This window comes from Chiloscyllium plagiosum, unplaced genomic scaffold (assembly GCF_037043375.1).
Source record: "Chiloscyllium plagiosum isolate Xiang-an unplaced genomic scaffold, Cpla_swu_hap1 HiC_scaffold_3, whole genome shotgun sequence".
NCBI classification, from domain to species: domain Eukaryota; kingdom Metazoa; phylum Chordata; class Chondrichthyes; order Orectolobiformes; family Hemiscylliidae; genus Chiloscyllium; species Chiloscyllium plagiosum.
The window spans coordinates 161,967,732-161,985,776 of record NW_028270141.1 but is presented as its reverse complement, the minus strand read 5'-3'; the positions used below and the strand labels follow the sequence as shown (position 1 = coordinate 161,985,776).

The window sequence follows — 18,045 nt, the reverse complement described above, 5'->3', positions numbered from 1 at the left end:
TAAGCCTCCTTCTTCCTCTTGACAAAAGATTCAACTTCCTCAGTAAACCATGGCCCCCTCGATCGACCACTACCTCCCTGCCTGACAGTTACATACTTAGCAAGCACACGCAGTAGCTGTTTCTTGAACAAGCTCCACATTTCAACTGTGCCCATCACCTGCAGTTTCCTTCCCCACCCCATGCCTCCTAAATCTTGCCTAATCACATTGTAATTGCCTTTCCCCCAGCTGTAACTCTTGCCCTGCAATATATACCAGTCGCTTTCCATTACTGAGGTAAACGTAACCAAATTATGGTCACTGTTACCAAAGTGCTCACCTAACTCCAAATCTAACACCTGATCATTACCCGGTACCAAATTTAATGTGGCCTCGCCCCTTGTTGGCCTGTTTACGTACTGTGTCAGGGAATCCTCCTGGACAAAAACTGATCCATCTCAAGTACTTGAACTATAGTATTCCCAGTCAATATTAGGAAAGTTGAAGTCCCCATAACAACTGCCCTGTCACTCTCACTCCTATCGAGAATCATCTTTGCTATCCTTTCCTCTACATCTCTGGAACTATTCAGAGGCCTATAGAAAACTCCCAACAGGGTGACCTCTCCTTTCCTGTTTCTAACCTCAGCCCATGCTGCCTCAGTAGATGAATCCTCAAACGTCCTTTCTGCCATCGTAATACTGTCCTTGATTAACAATGCCGCATCTCCCCCTCTTTTACCATCTTCTCTGTTCTTGCTGAAACATCTAAATCTTGGAACCTGCAACAACCATTCCTGTCCCTGCTCTAACCATGTCTCCGAAATAGCCACAACATTGAAGTCCCAAGTCCAGTTGCTCCTGGCGTTGAAGTAGACATACGCCAAACCTTCACCTTGCTTGCTGGTGCCCTCTTGCCACCTTGAAACCTTATTTCTGACCTCACTACTCTCACCCTCCTGTATACTCGAACTACAATGTAGGTTCCCATCACCCTGCTGAATTAGTTTAGCATGTTTCTGCTTCCCTTGTCCTTCTCGACGGAAGTGGTTGTGTGTTTGGAAGGTGCTGTCACTGATTCTCCAACCTAGCCTTGTTGCTAAAAGCCCTGGATAAAAGCCCACTCTGATAAGTCACCTCTGTATCCTGTCATCACCTTCACATCTTCCTGAAATGTGATTGGCAGAAATTGATACAACAGATCGGGGCCTGACCAAAGTTGGTAATGGTCTAGCATAAGTACTCTGCTTCTCTCATTTTCTTTCTCACACACCCCCCTGCCCTGAACCTTTCCGATCTGACCTGCTTCCTGAATGTGGTTTCCACCTGACACCTGTCACAAGCGTCACTTTCCTATCTGTCTTGCTCAGGGATCTCTGGACCTGGCTTGCTGTGTGTTTCTCATGAGACAGACTCTACCTTGTGTCCAAACCATCCCCGCTTTGAAGGCAGCTTATTGTCCAGGTACAGTCAGACCAGTCGATGTTTGATTTTAGTTTCCATGGGCCTGGTCCATCCTTACTCCATCAAAGTGGGTCTTCCATGAGTTAATGATTCTTGCTCTGAATTGTTCCATAAACCTGGTGAACAGAATGATCACTGTCCCCTCGGCCTGCCTTGTTCCAAAGAAGCTAGTCTGATGGATGCTTCCGTTCTCACTGGTCAAAACAAATTACAGGGGGAAATACCCCTGAAGGTACACTCGGAACCCTTGTCCCTCTCTGATCTTCTCACCATGAATATAGGAGCAGGAGTAGGCCATTCGGTCCATCTCCCATGCAATGCAGTTAGGGCTGATCAAACACTCTGATGCCTTTTACACACCCCATCCCGATTTCCCTTCACCTCCTTGATATTTAGAAATCCATTAATCTCTACTTCAAGCACAATCCAAACATTGCTTTCCTACTATTGTGTCCAGTGCCTGTAATCATAAGCCTGAGACCCATACTCTTTGTAAACCATCTCTTGATATGACCTGTCTCCTTCAAAGACTGATGCACGTATGCTCCCAGGTGGCTTGCTCATTCATCTCTGCCAGGACGCTTTGATCTCCGAGGGTCAGTACTTCACGGAAACGTGCCAGTACCCACCTCCCCATAGTCAATTCATTCACTTGTCTGCTTATTCTACTGAGCTATCTCTGTCCTGTTCCCATTGCTTTGCATCACATTTTGCTGTTTGCCAGTCTTCCAAGTTTAGTAATGTTCAGCAAGTATTGAAAACTCTCTGTATTCCAATTTCCAAACCATTCAGTGACTTAGTAATGGATTTAGCTCTGGTACTTGGGGAGATCCACCTTCGACCACTCTCCAATCTGAATATCTGACCAACTTGACTTTTTTTTTCTGATCTTAGCGATAGTGTATTTGAGCACTAACCTTCCTCGTCTACAAGCCTCAATGTTGTCATCATCATTTTACATTGGACTTGGTCAAATACTTTTTAAATCTCATAGAGGTGACATCTACTGCTTTCCTTTCATCAACTTGATTGAAAAGTTAATTCAGCTCATCAGGAGTGATGTGCCTTTGAGAAGTGCATGCAGGCTGGATTGGATCATTGTCAGGAGTGTGGTGCTGGAAAAGCACAGCAAGACAGGCAGCATCCGAGGAGCAGGAGAATCAACATTTTGGACATCAGCTCTTCGTCAGGAATGAGGCTTGTGGGCTGAGGGTGCTGAGAGATAAATGGGAGGGAATGGGGGCTGGGTGGGGAAGGTAGCTGGAAATGCAATAAGTAGATGGAGGTGGGGGAAGAAGGTGATAGGTCAGAGAGGAGAGTGAAGTGGATAGGTAGGGAGGAAGGAAGATGGAAGCGAGAGGGTCAATCCCCCTGGACTGGGTGATGACTGGGCTCGAGGTATGTTACTGAGCTGGGTGTTTGTACCCTGACAGTGTACTGTGACGCTGCTGTGTTTGTTCCCAGGGTTATCAGCTGAGTGACCTGTGTGCATTACTGAGCCATGCTAGCCATGCAGCCTGCAGCCGCTTAAGGAATAGCTGGTAAGTACCCCTCGTTCTGTCATTGCACAGCAACAAGGAGCAGCAGGAGGCCATTCAGCCCCTCGACCTGCTCCCCCATTTAATACGATCAAGGCTGATACTGAAAGTGATGCCCAGATGGGACCTGAGGGTATGATTATCTTCCGAGGAGAGAGAGAGAGAGCGCAAGAGAGTCAGCGCCTTCGGGGGAGGGAGGGAGAGAGAGAGAAAGAATGAGCACCTTCAGGAGGGGAGGGAAAGAGAGGAGCAGGGATCAGCACCTTCGGAGGGGAAGAGAGAGAGAGAGGGAGAGGGGATCAGCACCTTCAGGGGAGAGAGAGAGGGGATCAGCACCTTCAGGGGAGAGAGAGAGGGGATCAGCACCTTCAGGGCGGAGAGAGAGAGAGGGGATCAGCACCTTCAGGGGAGAGAGAGAGAGGGGGGATCAGCACCTTCGGGGGAGAGAGAGAGAGAGGGATCAGCACCTTCAGGGGAGAGAGAGAGAGAGAGGGATCAGCACCTTCAGGGGAGAGAGAAAGAGAGGGATCAGCACCTTCAGGGGAGAGAGAGAGGGGATCAGCACCTTCAGGGGGGAGAGAGAGAGAGAGAGAGAGAGAGGGATCAGCACCTTCAGGGGAGAGAGAGAGAGAGGGAAAGAGAGGGATCAGCACCTTCAGGGGAGAGAGAGAGAGAGGGGATCAGCACCTTCAGGGGGGAGAGAGAGAGAGAGGATCAGCACCTTCAGGGGTGAGAGAGAGAGAGAGAGGGATCAGCACCTTCAGGGGAGAGAGAGAGAGAGGGATCAGCACCTTCAGGGGAGAGAGAGAGAGGGATCAGCACCTTCAGGGGGGAGAGAGAGAGAGAGAGGATCAGCACCTTCAGGGGAGAGAGACAGAGAGGATCAGCACCTTCAGGGGAGAGAGAGGGGGGATCAGCACCTTCATGGGAGAGAGAGAGAGAGAGAGGGATCAGCACCTTCAGGGGAGAGAGAGAGAGAGAGGGATCAGCACCTTCAGGGGAGAGAGAGAGGGGGGGCATCAGCACCTTCAAGGGAGAGAGAGAGAGAGGGATCAGCACCTTCAGGGGAGAGAGAAAGAGAGGGATCCGTACCTTCAGGGGAGAGAGAGAGAGAGGATCAGCACCTTCAGGGGGGAGAGAGAGAGGGGGGGGTGCGATCAGCACCTTCAGTGGGAGTGAGAGAGAGAGGGATCAGCACCTTCAGGGGAGAGAGAGAGAGAGAGAGGGATCAGCACCTTCGGGGGGAGAGAGAGAGGGGTTCATCACCTTCAGGGAGAGAGAGAGAGGGATCAGCACCTTCAGGAGAGAGAGAGAGGGATCAGCACCTTCAGGGGAGAGAGAGAGAGAGGGATCAACACCTTCAGGGGAGAGAGAGAGAGAGAGGGATCAGCACCTTCAGGGGAGAGAGAGAGGGGATCAGCACCTTCAGGGGAGAGAGAGAGGGGGATCAGCACCTTCGGGGGGGGGAGAGAGAGAGGGATCAGCACCTTCAGGGGAGAGAGAGAGAGAGAGAGACAGAGGGATCAGCACCTTCAGGGGAGAGAGAGAGAGAGGATCAGCACCTTTGGGGGGGAGAGAGAGAGACGGATCAGCACCTTCAGGGGAGAGAGAGAGAGGGGGGGGGGGGATCAGCACCTTCAGGGGAGAGAGAGAGAGGATGAGCACCTTCAGGGGAGAGAGAGAGAGAGGGATCAGCACCTTCAGGGGAGAGAGAGGGGATCAGTACCTTCAGTGGGGGGAGAGAGAGAGAGGGGATCAGCACCTTCAGGGGAGAGAGAGAGAGAGGGATCAGCACCTTCAGGGGGAGGAGAGAGAGAGAGGGATCAGCACCTTCAGGGGGAGGAGAGAGAGAGAGGGATCAGCACCTTCAGGGGGAGGAGAGAGAGAGAGGGATCAGCACCTTCAGGGGGAGGAGAGAGAGGGGATCAGCACCTTCAGGGGAGAGAGAGAGAGAGAGAGGGATCAGCACCTTCAGGGGAGAGAGAGAGAGAGGGATCAGCACCTTAGGGGAGAGAGAGAGAGAGAGAGAGGATCAGCACCTTTTGGGGAGAGAGAGAGAGATCCGCACCTTCAGGGGAGAGAGAGAGAGAGGGGGCGGGGGATCAGCACCTTCAGGGGAGAGAGAGAGAGAGGATCAGCACCTTCAGGGGAGAGAGAGAGAGAGAGAGGATCAGCACCTTCAGGGGAGAGAGAGAGGGAGAGAGGGTCAGCACACCTTCAGGGGAGGGAGAGAGAGAGAGAGAGAGAGAGACAGAGGGATCAGCACCTTCAGGCGAGAGAGAGAGAGAGAGAGACAGAGGGATCAGCACCTTCAGGCGAGAGAGAGAGAGAGAGAGGGAGGGATCAGCACCTTCAGGGGAGAGAGAGAGAGATAGGGGATCAGCACCTTCAGGGGAGAGAGAGAGAGAGGGATCAGCACCTTCAGAGGAGAGAGAGAGAGAGAGAGAGGGGGGGATCAGCACCTTCAGAGGGGGGAGAGAGAGAGGGGATCAGCACTTTCAGGGGAGAGAGAGAGGGGGGATCAGCACCTTCGGAGGGGGGAGAGAGAGAGAGGGATCAGCACCTTCAGGGGGGAGAGAGAGAGAGAGAGAGAGATCAGCACCTTCAGGGGAGAGAGAGAGAGAGGGATCAGCACCTTCAGGGGAGAGAGAGAGAGGGATCAGCACCTTCGGGTGGAGAGAGAGAGGGATCAGCACCTTCAGGGGGGAGTGAGAGAGAGAGAGAGAGATCAGCACCTTCAGGGGGGAGAGAGAGAGAGAGAGAGAGAGGGAGGGATCAGCACCTTCATGGGAGAGAGAGAGAGAGAGAGAGGGATCAGCACCTTCAGGGGAGAGAGAGAGAGGGATCAGCACCTTCAGGGGAGAGAGAGAGAGGGATCAGCACCTTCAGGGGAGAGAGAGAGAGGGATCAGCACCTTCAGGGGGGAGAGAGAGAGAGAGGGATCAGCACCTTCAGGGGAGAGAGAGAGAGAGAGACAGAGGGATCAGCATCTTCAGGGGAGAGAGAGAGAGAGGATCAGCACCTTCAGGGGGGGGAGAGAGAGAGAGAGAGATCAGCACCTTCAGGGGAGAGAGAGAGAGAGGGATCAGCACCTTCAGGGGAGAGAGAGAGAGAGGGATCAGCACCTTCAGGGGGGAGAGAGAGAGAGAGGGATCAGCACCTTCAGGGGAGAGAGAGAGAGAGGAATCAGCACCTTCAGGGGAGAGAGAGAGAGAGAGGGTCAGCACACCTTCAGGGGAGAGAGAGAGAAGATCAGCACCTTCAGGGGAGAGAGAGAGAGAGGGTCAGCACACCTTCAGGGGGGAGAGAGAGACAGAGGGATCAGCATCTTCAGGGGGGAGAGAGAGAGAGAGAGAGGGATCAGCACCTTCAGGGGAGAGAGAGAGAGAGGGTCAGCACCTTCAGGGGAGAGAGAGAGAGAGAGGGGATCAGCACCTTCAGGGGAGAGAGAGAGAGAGGGATCAGCACCTTCAGGGGGGAGAGAGAGAGAGGGATCAGCACCTTCAGGGGGGAGAGAGAGAGGGGATCAGCACCTTCAGGGGAGAGAGAGAGAGAGGGATCAGCACCTTCAGGGGAGAGAGAGAGAGAGAGGGATCAGCACCTTCAGGGGGGAGAGAGAGAGAGGGATCAGCACCTTCAGGGGGGAGAGAGAGAGGGGATCAGCACCTTCAGGGGAGAGAGAGAGAGAGGGATCAGCACCTTCAGGGGAGAGAGAGAGAGAGGGATCAGCACCTTCAGGGGAGAGAGAGAGAGAGAGAGGATCAGCACCTTCAGGGGAGAGAGAGAGAGGGATCAGCACCTTCAGAGGGGGGAGAGAGAGAGAGGGGAACAGCACTTTCAGGGGAGAGAGAGAGGGGCGATCAGCACCTTCAGGGGACAGAGAGAGAGAGAGGGATCAGCACCTTCAGGGGGGAGAGAGAGAGAGGGATCAGCACCTTCAGGGGAGAGAGAGAGAGAGGGATCAGCACCTTCAGGGGGGAGAGAGAGAGAGGGATCAGCACCTTCAGGGGGGAGAGAGAGAGAGGGATCAGCACCTTCAGGGGGTAGAGAGAGAGGGGATCAGCACCATCAGGGGAGAGAGAGAGAGAGAGAGGATCAGCACCTTCAGCGGGGAGAGAGAGAGAGAGGGAGAGGATCAGCACCTTCAGCTGGTGGGAGAGAGTGAGAGAGAGAGAGAGGGGGGGATCAGCACCTTCAGGGGAGAGAGAGAGAGAGAGAGAGAGGGATCAGCACCTTCAGGGGAGAGAGAGAGAGAGAGGGGGGGATCAGCACCTTCAGGGGAGAGAGAGAGAGAGAGGGGGGGATCAGCACCTTCAGGGGAGAGAGAGAGAGAGAGGGGGGGATCAGCACCTTCAGGGGAGAGAGAGAGAGAGAGGGGGGGATCAGCACCTTCAGGGGAGAGAGAGAGAGAGAGAGAGGGATCAGCACCTTCAGGGGAGAGAGAGAGAGAGAGAGGGGGGGATCAGCACCTTCAGGGGAGAGAGAGAGAGAGGGGGGGATCAGCACCTTCAGGGGAGAGAGAGAGAGAGAGGGGGGGATCAGCACCTTCAGGAGAGAGAGAGGTTCAGCACCTTCAGGGGAGAGAGAGAGAGAGAGAGACAGATGGATCAGCATCTTCAGGGGGGAGTGAGAGAGAGAGGGATCAGCACCTTCAGGGGAGAGAGAGAGAGAGGGATCAGCACCTTCAGGGGAGAGGGAGAGGGATCAGCACCTTCAGGGGGGAGAGAGAGAGAGGGATCAGCACCTTCAGGGGAGAGAGAGAGGGAGAGAATCAGCACCTTCAGGGGAGAGAGAGAGAGAGAGGGATCAGCACCTTCAGGGGAGAGAGAGAGAGAGAGGATCAGCACCTTCAGAGCGGGGAGAGAGAGAGAGGGGAACAGCACTTTCAGGGGAGACAGAGAGGGGTGATCAGCACCTTCAGGGGACAGAGAGAGAGAGGGATCAGCACCTTCAGGGGGGAGAGAGAGAGAGGGATCAGCACCTTCAGGGGAGAGAGAGAGAGAGGGATCAGCACCTTCAGGGGAGAGAGAGAGAGAGGGATCAGCACCTTCAGGGGGGAGAGAGAGAGAGGGATCAGCACCTTCAGGGGGGAGAGAGAGAGGGGATCAGCACCTTCAGGGGAGAGAGAGAGAGAGGGATCAGCACCTTCAGGGGAGAGAGAGAGAGAGGGATCAGCATCTTCAGGGGGGAGTGAGAGAGAGAGGGATCAGCACCTTCAGGGGAGAGAGAGAGAGAGGGATCAGCACCTTCAGGGGAGAGAGAGAGGGATCAGCACCTTCAGGGGGGAGAGAGAGAGAGGGATCAGCACCTTCAGGGGAGAGAGAGAGGGAGAGAATCAGCACCTTCAGGGGAGAGAGAGAGAGAGGGGGATCAGCACCTTCAGGCGAGGGAGAGAGAGAGGTTCAGCACCTTCAGGGGAGAGAGAGAGAGAGACAGAGGGATCAGCATCTTCAGGGGGGAGTGAGAGAGAGAGGGATCAGCACCTTCAGGGGAGAGAGAGAGAGAGGGATCAGCACCTTCAGGGGAGAGAGAGAGGGATCAGCACCTTCAGGGGAGAGAGAGAGAGGATCAGCACCTTCAGGGGAGAGAGATAGAGAGAGAGAGAGAGGGATCAGCACCTTCAGAGGGGGGAGAGAGAGAGAGGGGATCAGCACTTTCAGGGGAGAGAGAGAGGGGCGATCAGCACCTTCAGGGGACAGAGAGAGAGAGAGGGATCAGCACCTTCAGGGGGGAGAGAGAGAGAGGGATCAGCACCTTCAGGGGGGAGAGAGAGAGGGGATCAGCACCTTCAGGGGAGAGAGAGAGAGAGGGATCAGCACCTTCAGGGGAGAGAGAGAGAGAGGGATCAGCACCTTCAGGGGAGAGAGATATAGAGAGAGAGAGAGAGCGATCAGCACCTTCAGAGGGGGGAGAGAGAGAGAGTGGAACAGCACCTTCAGCGGGGAGAGAGAGAGAGAGAGAGAGTGGGGGATCAGCACCTTCAGGCGAGAGAGAGAGAGAGAGGATCAGCACCTTCAGGGGAGAGAGAGAAAGATCAGCACCTTCAGGGGAGAGAGAGAGAGGGATCAGCACCTTCAGGGGAGAGAGAGAGAGACGGATCAGCACCATCAGGGGAGAGAGAGAGAGAGAGGATCAGCACCTTCAGCGGGGAGAGAGAGAGAGAGAGGATCAGCACCTTCAGCGGGGAGAGAGAGAGAGAGAGAGAGAGAGGATCAGCACCCTCAGGGGGGAGCGAGAGAGAGAGAGGGGGGGATCAGCACCTTCAGGGGAGAGAGAGAGGGGGATCAGCACCTTCAGGCGAGAGAGAGAGAGAGGTTCAGCACCTTCAGCCGGGAGAGAGAGAGAGAGAGAGGATCAGCACCTTCAGGGGGTGGAGAGAGAGTGAGAGAGAGAGAGAGGGCGGGGATCAGCACCTTCAGGGGGGAGAGAGAGAGAGAGGGGGATCAGCACCTTCAGGCGAGAGAGAGAGAGAGAGAGAGAGAGAGAGGGGGATCAGCACCTTCAGGCGAGAGAGAGAGAGAGGTTCAGCACCTTCAGGGGAGAGAGAGAGAGAGAGGATCAGCACCTTCAGGGGAGAGAGAGAGGGGATCAGCACCTTCAGGGGAGAGAGAGAGAGGGGATCAGCACCTTCAGGGGAGCGAGAGAGAGAGAGAGAGGGGATCAGCACCTTCAGGGGAGAGAGAGAGAGAGAGAAGATCAGCACCTTCAGGGGAGAGAGAGAGGGAGAGAATCAGCACCTTCAGGGGAGAGAGAGAGAGAGAGAGAGAGAGGATCAGCACCTTTAGGGGGGAGAGACAGAGAGAGAGAGGATCAGCACCTTCAGGGGAGAGGGGATCAGCACCTTCAGGGGAGAGAGAGAGAGAGAGAGAGGATCAGCACCTTCAGGGGAGAGAGAGAGGGGATCAGCACCTTCAGGGGAGAGAGAGAGAGAGAGGATCAGCACCTTCAGGGGGGAGAGAGGGAGTTGGGGGGGAAGAGAGAGGGAGTGGGGGGAGAGAGAGAGAGAACCTTCAGGGAAAAGAGAGAGAGTGTCAGCATTTTCAGGGTAGGTGGAGGGGGGAGAGGGAAAGAGGTTAACTGAACGAAATCCTCCTCACCCGTGTCTTTCCTCTGTCCACACTGTTGCTACTGAGCGTCGGTGGGGGAGGGAGGGGATGGTACACACTGCTGTTACTGAGCGTCGGTGGGGGGGAGGGAGGGGATGGTACACACTGCTGTTACTGAGCGTCGGTGGGGGGGAGGGAGGGGATGGTACACACTGCTGTTACTGAGCGTCGGTGTGGGGAGGGAGGGGACGGTACACACTGCTGCTACTGAGCGTCAGTGGGGGGAGGGAGGGGACGGTACACACTGCTGTTACTGAGCGTCAGTGGGGGAGGGAGGGGATGGTACCCACTGCTGTTACTGAGCGTCAGTGGGGGAGGGAGGGAGTGAGTGTTTGTGGATGTGGTGCCAATCAAGTGGCTGCTTTCTCCTGGATGGTGTTGAGCTTCCTGAGTGTTGTTGAAGCTGTCCCCATCCGGGCAAGTGGGGAGATTCCCTCCCACTCCTGACTTGTACCTTGTCGATGGTGGACAGGCTTTGGGGAGTCAGGAGGGGAGTTACTCACCGCAGTATTCCCTGCCCTTGGAGCCACTGTGTTTATGTGGAGATTTCAGTTGACTTTCTGGTCAATGATAACCTGTGGGATGTTGCTCGTGGGGGATTCAGTGATGGCAACACCATTGAATGTCAAGGGGCTGTAGTTAAATTCTCTCTTAGCGGAGAATGTCATAGCCTGGCTTCTGTGTGGCATGAATGTTACTTGCCACTTATCAGCCCAAGCCTGGAGATTGTCTAGATCTTGTTTTATTTGAACATGGACTGCTTCAGTATCTGAGGAATCGCAAATGGTGCTGAACATTGTGTAATCATCAGTAAACATCCCCGCGTCTGACCTTGTGGTGGAGGGAAGGTTGTTGATGAAGCAACTGAAGATGGTTGGGCCTAGGACACTCCCCTGAGGGACTCCTGCAGAGGTGTCCTGGAGCTGAGATGACTGACCCTCCAACAACTCCAACCATCTTCCTCTGTGCCAGGTATGACTAACCAGCAGAGAGTTTGCCCCCAATACCCATTGATTGCAATTTTGCCCGGGCTCCTTCATATCAAGGGCTGTCCCTCTCCCCTCCCCTCCCCTCTGGAATCCAGCTCTTTTGTCCATGTTTGACCCAAGGCTGGAGTGAGGTCAGGAGCTGAGTGACCCTGGGGGACCCAAACTGGGTGTCACTGAGCAGGTTATTGCTGAGCGGGTGCTGCTTAATAGCGCTGTTACTGACCCCTTCCATCACGTTACTGAGGATCGAGGGGAGACTGATGGGGCAGTAATTGGCCGGGTTGGATCTGTCCTGCTTTTTATATAGAGGACACACCTGGGCAATGTCCCACATTGTCGGGTAGATGTCGGTGTTGTAACTGTACTGGAACAGCTTGGCTCGGGGAGCGGCAAGTTCTGGAGCACACGTCTTCAGCCCTATTGCTGGAATGTTGTCAGGGCCCATTGCCTTTACAGTATCCAGTGTCTCCAACCCTTTCTTAATATCACTGAGTGAAGGGAATTGGCTGGAAACTGGTTCCTTGAAAGTGGCGTTGCAGGTAGATAAGAGAGTGAAGAAGGTGTTTGGTATACTTTCCTTTATTGGTCAGAGTATTGAGTACAGGAGTTGGGAGGTCATGTTGTGGCTGTACAGGACATTGGTTAGGCCACTATTGGAATTTTGTGTGAAAGTCTGGTCTCCTTATCAGAAAGATGTTGTGAAACTTGGAAGGGTTCAGGAAAGATTTACAAGGATGTTGCCAGGGTTGGAAGGTTTGAACTACAGGGAGAGGCTGAATAAGCTGGGGCTATTTTCCTTGGAGCGTCGGAGGCTGAGGGATGACCTTATAGAGGTTTATAAAACCATGAGGGGCATGGATAGGATAAATAGACCAAGTCTTTTCCCTGGGGTGGGGAAGTCCTGAACTAGAGGGCATGAGTTTAGGGTGAGAGAGGAAAGATATAAAAGAGACCTAAGGGGAAACATTTTCACACAAGAGGGGGTAGTACGTGTATGGAATGTGCTGCCAGAGGATGTGGTGAAGGCTGGTACAATTGCAACATTTAAAAGGCATCTGGATGGGTATCTGAATAGGAAGGTTTGGAGGGATATGGGCTGGGTGCTGGCAGGTGGGTCAAGATTGGGTTTGGATATCTGGTTGGCATGGACAAGTTGGACCGAAGGGTCTGTTTCTGTGCTGTACATCTCGATGACTTTATCTGTGACGCTGGGGACCACTGGAGGAGGCTGAGATGGATCATCTACTCAGATTGCTGTGAAAGTTTCAGCCTTCTCCTTCGCCTGATGTGCTGGGCTCCTCCATCACTGAGGAGGGGGATATTTGTGGAACCCCCTCCAGTGAGTTGTTTAACTGCCCACCCCCATTCATACCTGGAAGTAGCAGGATTGCAGAGCTTAGATCTGATCTCTTAGCTCTGTCTATCACTTGCTGCTTATGCTGTATGCCACGCAAGTAATCCTGCTTGGTGGCTTTACCAGGTTGGCACCTCATCTTCAGGTCTGCCTGGTGCTGCTCCTGCCATGCCCTCCTGCTCTCTCCATTGAACCAGGGTCGATCCCCTGGCTTGATGGTAATAGTTGAGTGGGGGATATGCCGGGCTATGAGGTTACATAGTGGGAAGGAAATCTGTCACCCTTCCCTGGTCTGACATACATGTGACTTCAGACCCACGGGAACGTTGTCAACTCTGAGCCAGTCAGTTTCAGTGCAGTTAGGGATGGGCCCTATATTCTGGTCAGCGACACCACATCTCATGAAACAATGAAAAGCAATCTGCCCAGATTGAATGTCTGTGTCCCTCTTGTATTTCCAGTTTTCCAGGAGCTGTCCTGAGTATGGAGCGAGAGTTGGATTTATGCATGGCGGGAGTGACGATTCTATGGGAGGATTTCCAGAGTGCCTTAGATCAGCTGCAGACGGAGCTGTCCCAGGCGATCGGAGCTCCAAAGGTTTGTCCAGAATCTGAGGTGAACTGTGGGTTTGCACTGGGCAACTAGACATTGCCTTAACATCAGAGTCCCCGTCCATACAGACTACACCCAGCTCTAGCTCACCACCCACTCTCTGCACCTCCACTCGCTCTGACAATGTTGAATACTCTTTCAAGAATACTGCGGTGAGTAACTCCCCTCCTGACTCCCCAAAGCCTGTCCACCATCTACAAGGTACAAGTCAGGAGTGGGAGGGAATACTCCCCACTTGCCCCGGATGGTGGCAGCTCCAACAACACTCAAGAAGCTCAACACCATCCAGGAGAAAGCAGCCGCTTGATTGGCACCACATCCACAAAAATGCCCCCCCCCCCTTCCCCGGTCCCCACCCCCTTCCCCATACACACCCACATGTATAAAGACACATGCACACACATTGCTGCCTTCACTCACTCACTCACTAATCCGGAGACCCAGGTAATATTCTTGGGGACCACAGTTTAATCCTGCCTTGGCCGATGGTGGAATTTCAGTTTAATTACAATCAGAGATTCAGAGTCCAACGATGAATCCATTGTTGATTGTTGGAAAAACCCATCTGGGTCACTAACGTCCTTGAGGGAGGGAAGCTGCTCTCCAGCTGCTCTGGCCTACACGTGACTCCAGGCCCACAGCAATATGGTTGACTGTTAGCTGCCCGCTGGGTAATAAATGAGCAGAAAAATGTTGGACTAGCCCATGAATGAAAAGATCATGTTTGTCCATTCCATTTCTTATGTTTGACCCATGAACTGTTCGTCAGACTCTTGTCCAATCAGTCCCCTTCTCTTCCCCCCCAGGCACTCTCTCCATAGCCCCTCCAATACCCTAACTGTTGAAAGTTACTATTAAATCTCCTCCAGCATGTGCTTTCCAGATCACAATGACCCGCTGGGCTTTCTCCTAATGTCTCTGGTGAATTCTCATGAACCTGTATCATCTAGTTACGCAGCCTGAAACCTGTTTCCAGTTGGGTTTCTGTGGCAGGACTGAAACTACAGAGGAGGGAATCTCTGTGGGCGGCAAGGTGGCACAGTGGTTAGCACTGCTGCCTCACAGCGCCTGAGACCCGGGTTCAATTCCCGCCTCAGGCGACTGACTGTGTGGAGTTTGCACGTTCTCCCCGTGTCTGCGTGGGTTTCCTCCGGGTGCTCCGGTTTCCTCCCACAGTCCAAAGATGTGCAGGTCAGGTGAATTGGCCATGCTAAATTGCCCGTAATGTTAGGTAAGGGGTAAATGTAGGGGCATGGGTGGGTTGCGCTTCGGCGGGTCGGTGTGGACTTGTTGGGCCGAAGGGCCTGTTTCCACGCTGTAATGTAATCTAATCTAATCTAATCTATCGGTGAATTCTGTACAGTCAGGGCCTTCCTGCTGACTGCTGGGATGAGGGAGTAGAGAGGAGCTGATTTCCCCGTATTCCCCGAGTTTGCTGTTTCTCATTGGCTGCTGTCTTGTTTGCCCCCAGATTCCCACGGTGAAGTGGCAGGATGTGGGAGGTCTACAAGAGGTCAAGCGTGAAATTCTGGACACAGTGCAACTCCCCCTGGAGCATCCTGAGCTGCTGACTCTCGGCCTGCGCAGGACCGGGCTCCTCCTGTACGGACCCCCTGGGACAGGCAAAACCATGCTGGCTAAAGCTGTCGCTACTGAGTGCGCAATGACCTTCCTGAGGTGAGCTCCAGTTTCCAGTCGCCTGATGTTCCACTGGAGGGTTGCAGGAACAATGTCAGCTTGTTTATTTACAGAATTTACTTCTGCAATTAATAAGGTCATAGGTTTAGGGTGTAGGTTTGCTCGCTGAGCTGTAGGTTTGATATCCAGACGTTTCATTACCTGGCTAGGTAACATCATCAGTGGCGACCTCCAAGTGAAGCGAAGCTGTTTTCTCCTGCTTTCTGTTTATATCTTATAGACATGCCAGAGAATTCCTAGAGGCCTGGCACTCCAACCACAACGCCATAAACAAACACATAGATCTAGATACTATCTATCAACCCCTCAGAAAACGAACAGGAAATGACATCACCACAAACCCCAGGAACCCCATCCAGGAGAAAGATATAAATAGAAAGCAGGACACAACAGCTTCGCTTCACTTGGAGGTCGCCACTGATGATGTTACCTAGCCAGGTAATGAAACATCTGGATATCAAACCTACAGCTCAGCGAGCAATCCTACACCCTAAACCTCAACCTGAGCTACAAACCTTCACAAACCTTGCAAGGTCATAGGTGACCTGTCTGTGGCTAGAATGCTACCTTCCTGCCTGCCAATGTGACCTTTCAATCCCCTCCACACCCCCCCACCAATCTGCCAATCTGCTGTAATCTTATTGAATCATATAGCACAGCCTGTCAATCTACACTCATCCCACCCCCCACCCCCCAACTCGGCCTATAGACTTGAATGGAATGACATTTCAACTGTTTGTCCAAGTACTCTTTAAAGGAAGTGAGGTTTCTCTCCTCAACCCCTCCCCTCCCCCCTCTCAGGCAGTGCATTCCAGACCCCACCACCCTCTGGGTAAAGACCATTTCCCTCAAATCCCCTGTGAACCTCCTGCCTTTCACTTTATAATTACAAAATGCTGGAGGAGGCTGCAGGGGTGAATGGCCTGGTCTTTTCTGCCTGTGAACAGGTTGGAGTCAGTAAGGGACACACAGGCCAGGAAAGCACCTCGGCTTTAGATGGAGATGTTGTGTCAGTGCACAAGAGGACAGTTGCCCCTTAACTTCTGAGCCTCCAGTACTGGGTGAGATGTTCTTCCTTTGTCTCCCAGCTGGGAAAGTACAACTTACCATTAAATTACTTTGTCTGTGTAAAATATTAACTAATTCTATATGTAAACTTGCACAGAAATGGCAGGGTTGGCATTGTGCAGTGACTGCAGTTACAGAGAGCCCTACCTCTCCCATCTACCTCAAGCTTAGAGTCCCCGAGCTTCTTCAGCATGTTCTGTTCTCGTCTTGGAAATAAAAATTCCAGGGGGAGAGTTTCAGAGAGGCAGATAGCATGGCAAAGGAGGAGGGGTGGCTTTGATAGTAAAGAACATAACATGTTTGTGGGGTGAAGCTCACTTTAGAGGTCACGTGCTGAGTGTATTATCACTCCTCATGTCCTCGGGGAAGGTCTGAGACAAGAGCCAATCACTACCCTTGCAGGGTGTCACCTGATTCAGGTGAGGAAGTCACCAGGCATCTGGTCTGGGCAGTAGCAGAAAGCAGGAGAAGCAATTCCAAGACAATTGGATGATGTGGATGCAGCTTCTACTCAGAATGGCTAGCCATGTGAGTTCAATGTGTGAGATGAGTCAAACAAGACTCACAACCCAATTCAGACTACTCTCACCCCACACTTTGTGGGCGGTGCGGTGGCACAGTGGTTAGCACTGCTGCCTCACAGCGCCTGAGACCCGGGTTCAATTCCCGCCTCAGGCGACTGACTGTGTGGAGTTTGCACGTTCTCCCCGTGTCTGCGTGGGTTTCCTCCGGGTGCTCCGGTTTCCTCCCACAGTCCGAAGATGTGCAGGGTCAGGTGAATTGGCCATGCTAAATTGCCCGTAGTGTTAGGTAAGGGGTAAATGTAGGGGTATGGGTGGGTTGCGCTTCGGCGGGTCGGTGTGGACTTGTTGGGCCGAAGGGCCTGTTTCCACACTGTAATGTAATCTAATCTAATCTAAAAAATGTAATCTATGTTATGCACCAGACCAGACCCCCTCAAAATATTTTAAGGTAGCCTGGACTCTAACATTCTCTTATTTTACTGGGAAATGTGAAGTGCCTGTTCCAGGAGCAATGCAACTGGTCAAGCTAGTTGATGTGAAGCAAAACACAATTTATTTAAACACTGTCATTAAAATGCAACAAAAGAAAAATGAATTTGAAATAACTTTATTGGAAACTTAAGAGAATAACAGATACAGTAACGAAGTGACTATAAATTCAATTTGATATTAATTGTTCCAGTACAGTAACATCTCATAAACATGCCCCTTGGCAAAAAGGCAAAGTCAGACACAGTTCTCCAGTCCAGGAGGGAAAGAGAAGATTGAGACAGAGCAGCCAGGAGGCATTCACTGAAGCTCCCAACTCTGTTGAGACCCTAACAATTTCTGATGTGACTGAAGAAATCAAAATGCAGCAATGCTAATCTGGGTGAGCTGGCCATACCCTTTCAGGCAGTGCAGGAGAGTGGCACTCGTGTAGATTGCGACTAGTTGTGGCAGTGCAGAGCTGGTGAGCTGTGAGAAGTCTTTTTATTGTATGAGCCTATCATTATCCTGGTTTCCTGCCTGGTGTTAATCCCAAAATGAATATCATCATACTGCAGAAACTGGAAATTTAAATTAAAATCTGAAAATGCTGCAGTAACTGAGCACATTTGGCAGCCTCTGTGGAGAGAGAAGCAAGAGCTAACATTGATGTTGAATACGAGAGTTAAATGAGATAATGTATTGCTGTCCCCTTCACCCTTGTCCTTCACTCCCTGACCCTTTACCGTGTCTGTCCCTTTGTCACTGCAGTGTGAAAGGTCCCGAACTGATCAACATGTACGTGGGACAGAGTGAGGAAAACGTGCGGGAAGGTAGGAGAGAGGGAAAGAGAGAGGGGGAAGGGGCCTCATGGCCCTCACAGACCGATCCAAAAGGAGGGTGGGGGGCAGGGCTGGGGGCAAACAGAGTCACTTTATTGGTCTCTTTCCCCCCCCGCCCCCCGCACACAGTCTTCCTCTGGGCCCCAGGGGCTGGAGGGGGGTGGGGATGGGGGATAGGGGGTGATGTGGGGGGTTGATGGTGGGGGGGTGATGATCAGGGAAGGGGGCATGTTAGTGGGGAAGGGAGGGGAGACAGCATTGGGGGTGGGAGGGGCCAATAATGGTTGAAGGTAGGGGGTGGCGATGGCAGGGGGAGTAAGGGGGTGATGGCAGTGGGGAAGGGAGGAGGTGATGGTGACCCTGGGTTGGGACTGGAGGAGCATTGGGGTTAGTGTGTCGGTTTA

At 52.8% G+C, this 18,045-nt stretch overlaps 1 protein-coding gene and 1 non-coding gene across 2 annotated transcripts in view; both read left to right on the top strand.

Moving 5' to 3' along the window:
- The window catches only part of pex6 (peroxisomal biogenesis factor 6), a 57,963-nt gene that overhangs the window by 20,882 nt on the left and 19,036 nt on the right, over window positions 1-18,045 (top strand). The window contains exons 9-12 of the mRNA XM_087976832.1: window positions 2,907-2,983; window positions 12,891-13,026; window positions 14,513-14,718; window positions 17,571-17,699. Of these exons, the coding sequence (XP_087832958.1) occupies window positions 2,907-2,983; window positions 12,891-13,026; window positions 14,513-14,718; window positions 17,571-17,699 (548 nt within the window). The remainder of the gene's footprint in view (window positions 1-2,906; window positions 2,984-12,890; window positions 13,027-14,512; window positions 14,719-17,570; window positions 17,700-18,045) is intronic.
- LOC148151796 (Nuclear RNase P) lies at window positions 16,110-16,401 on the top strand. Its single transcript, XR_015756366.1, has one exon.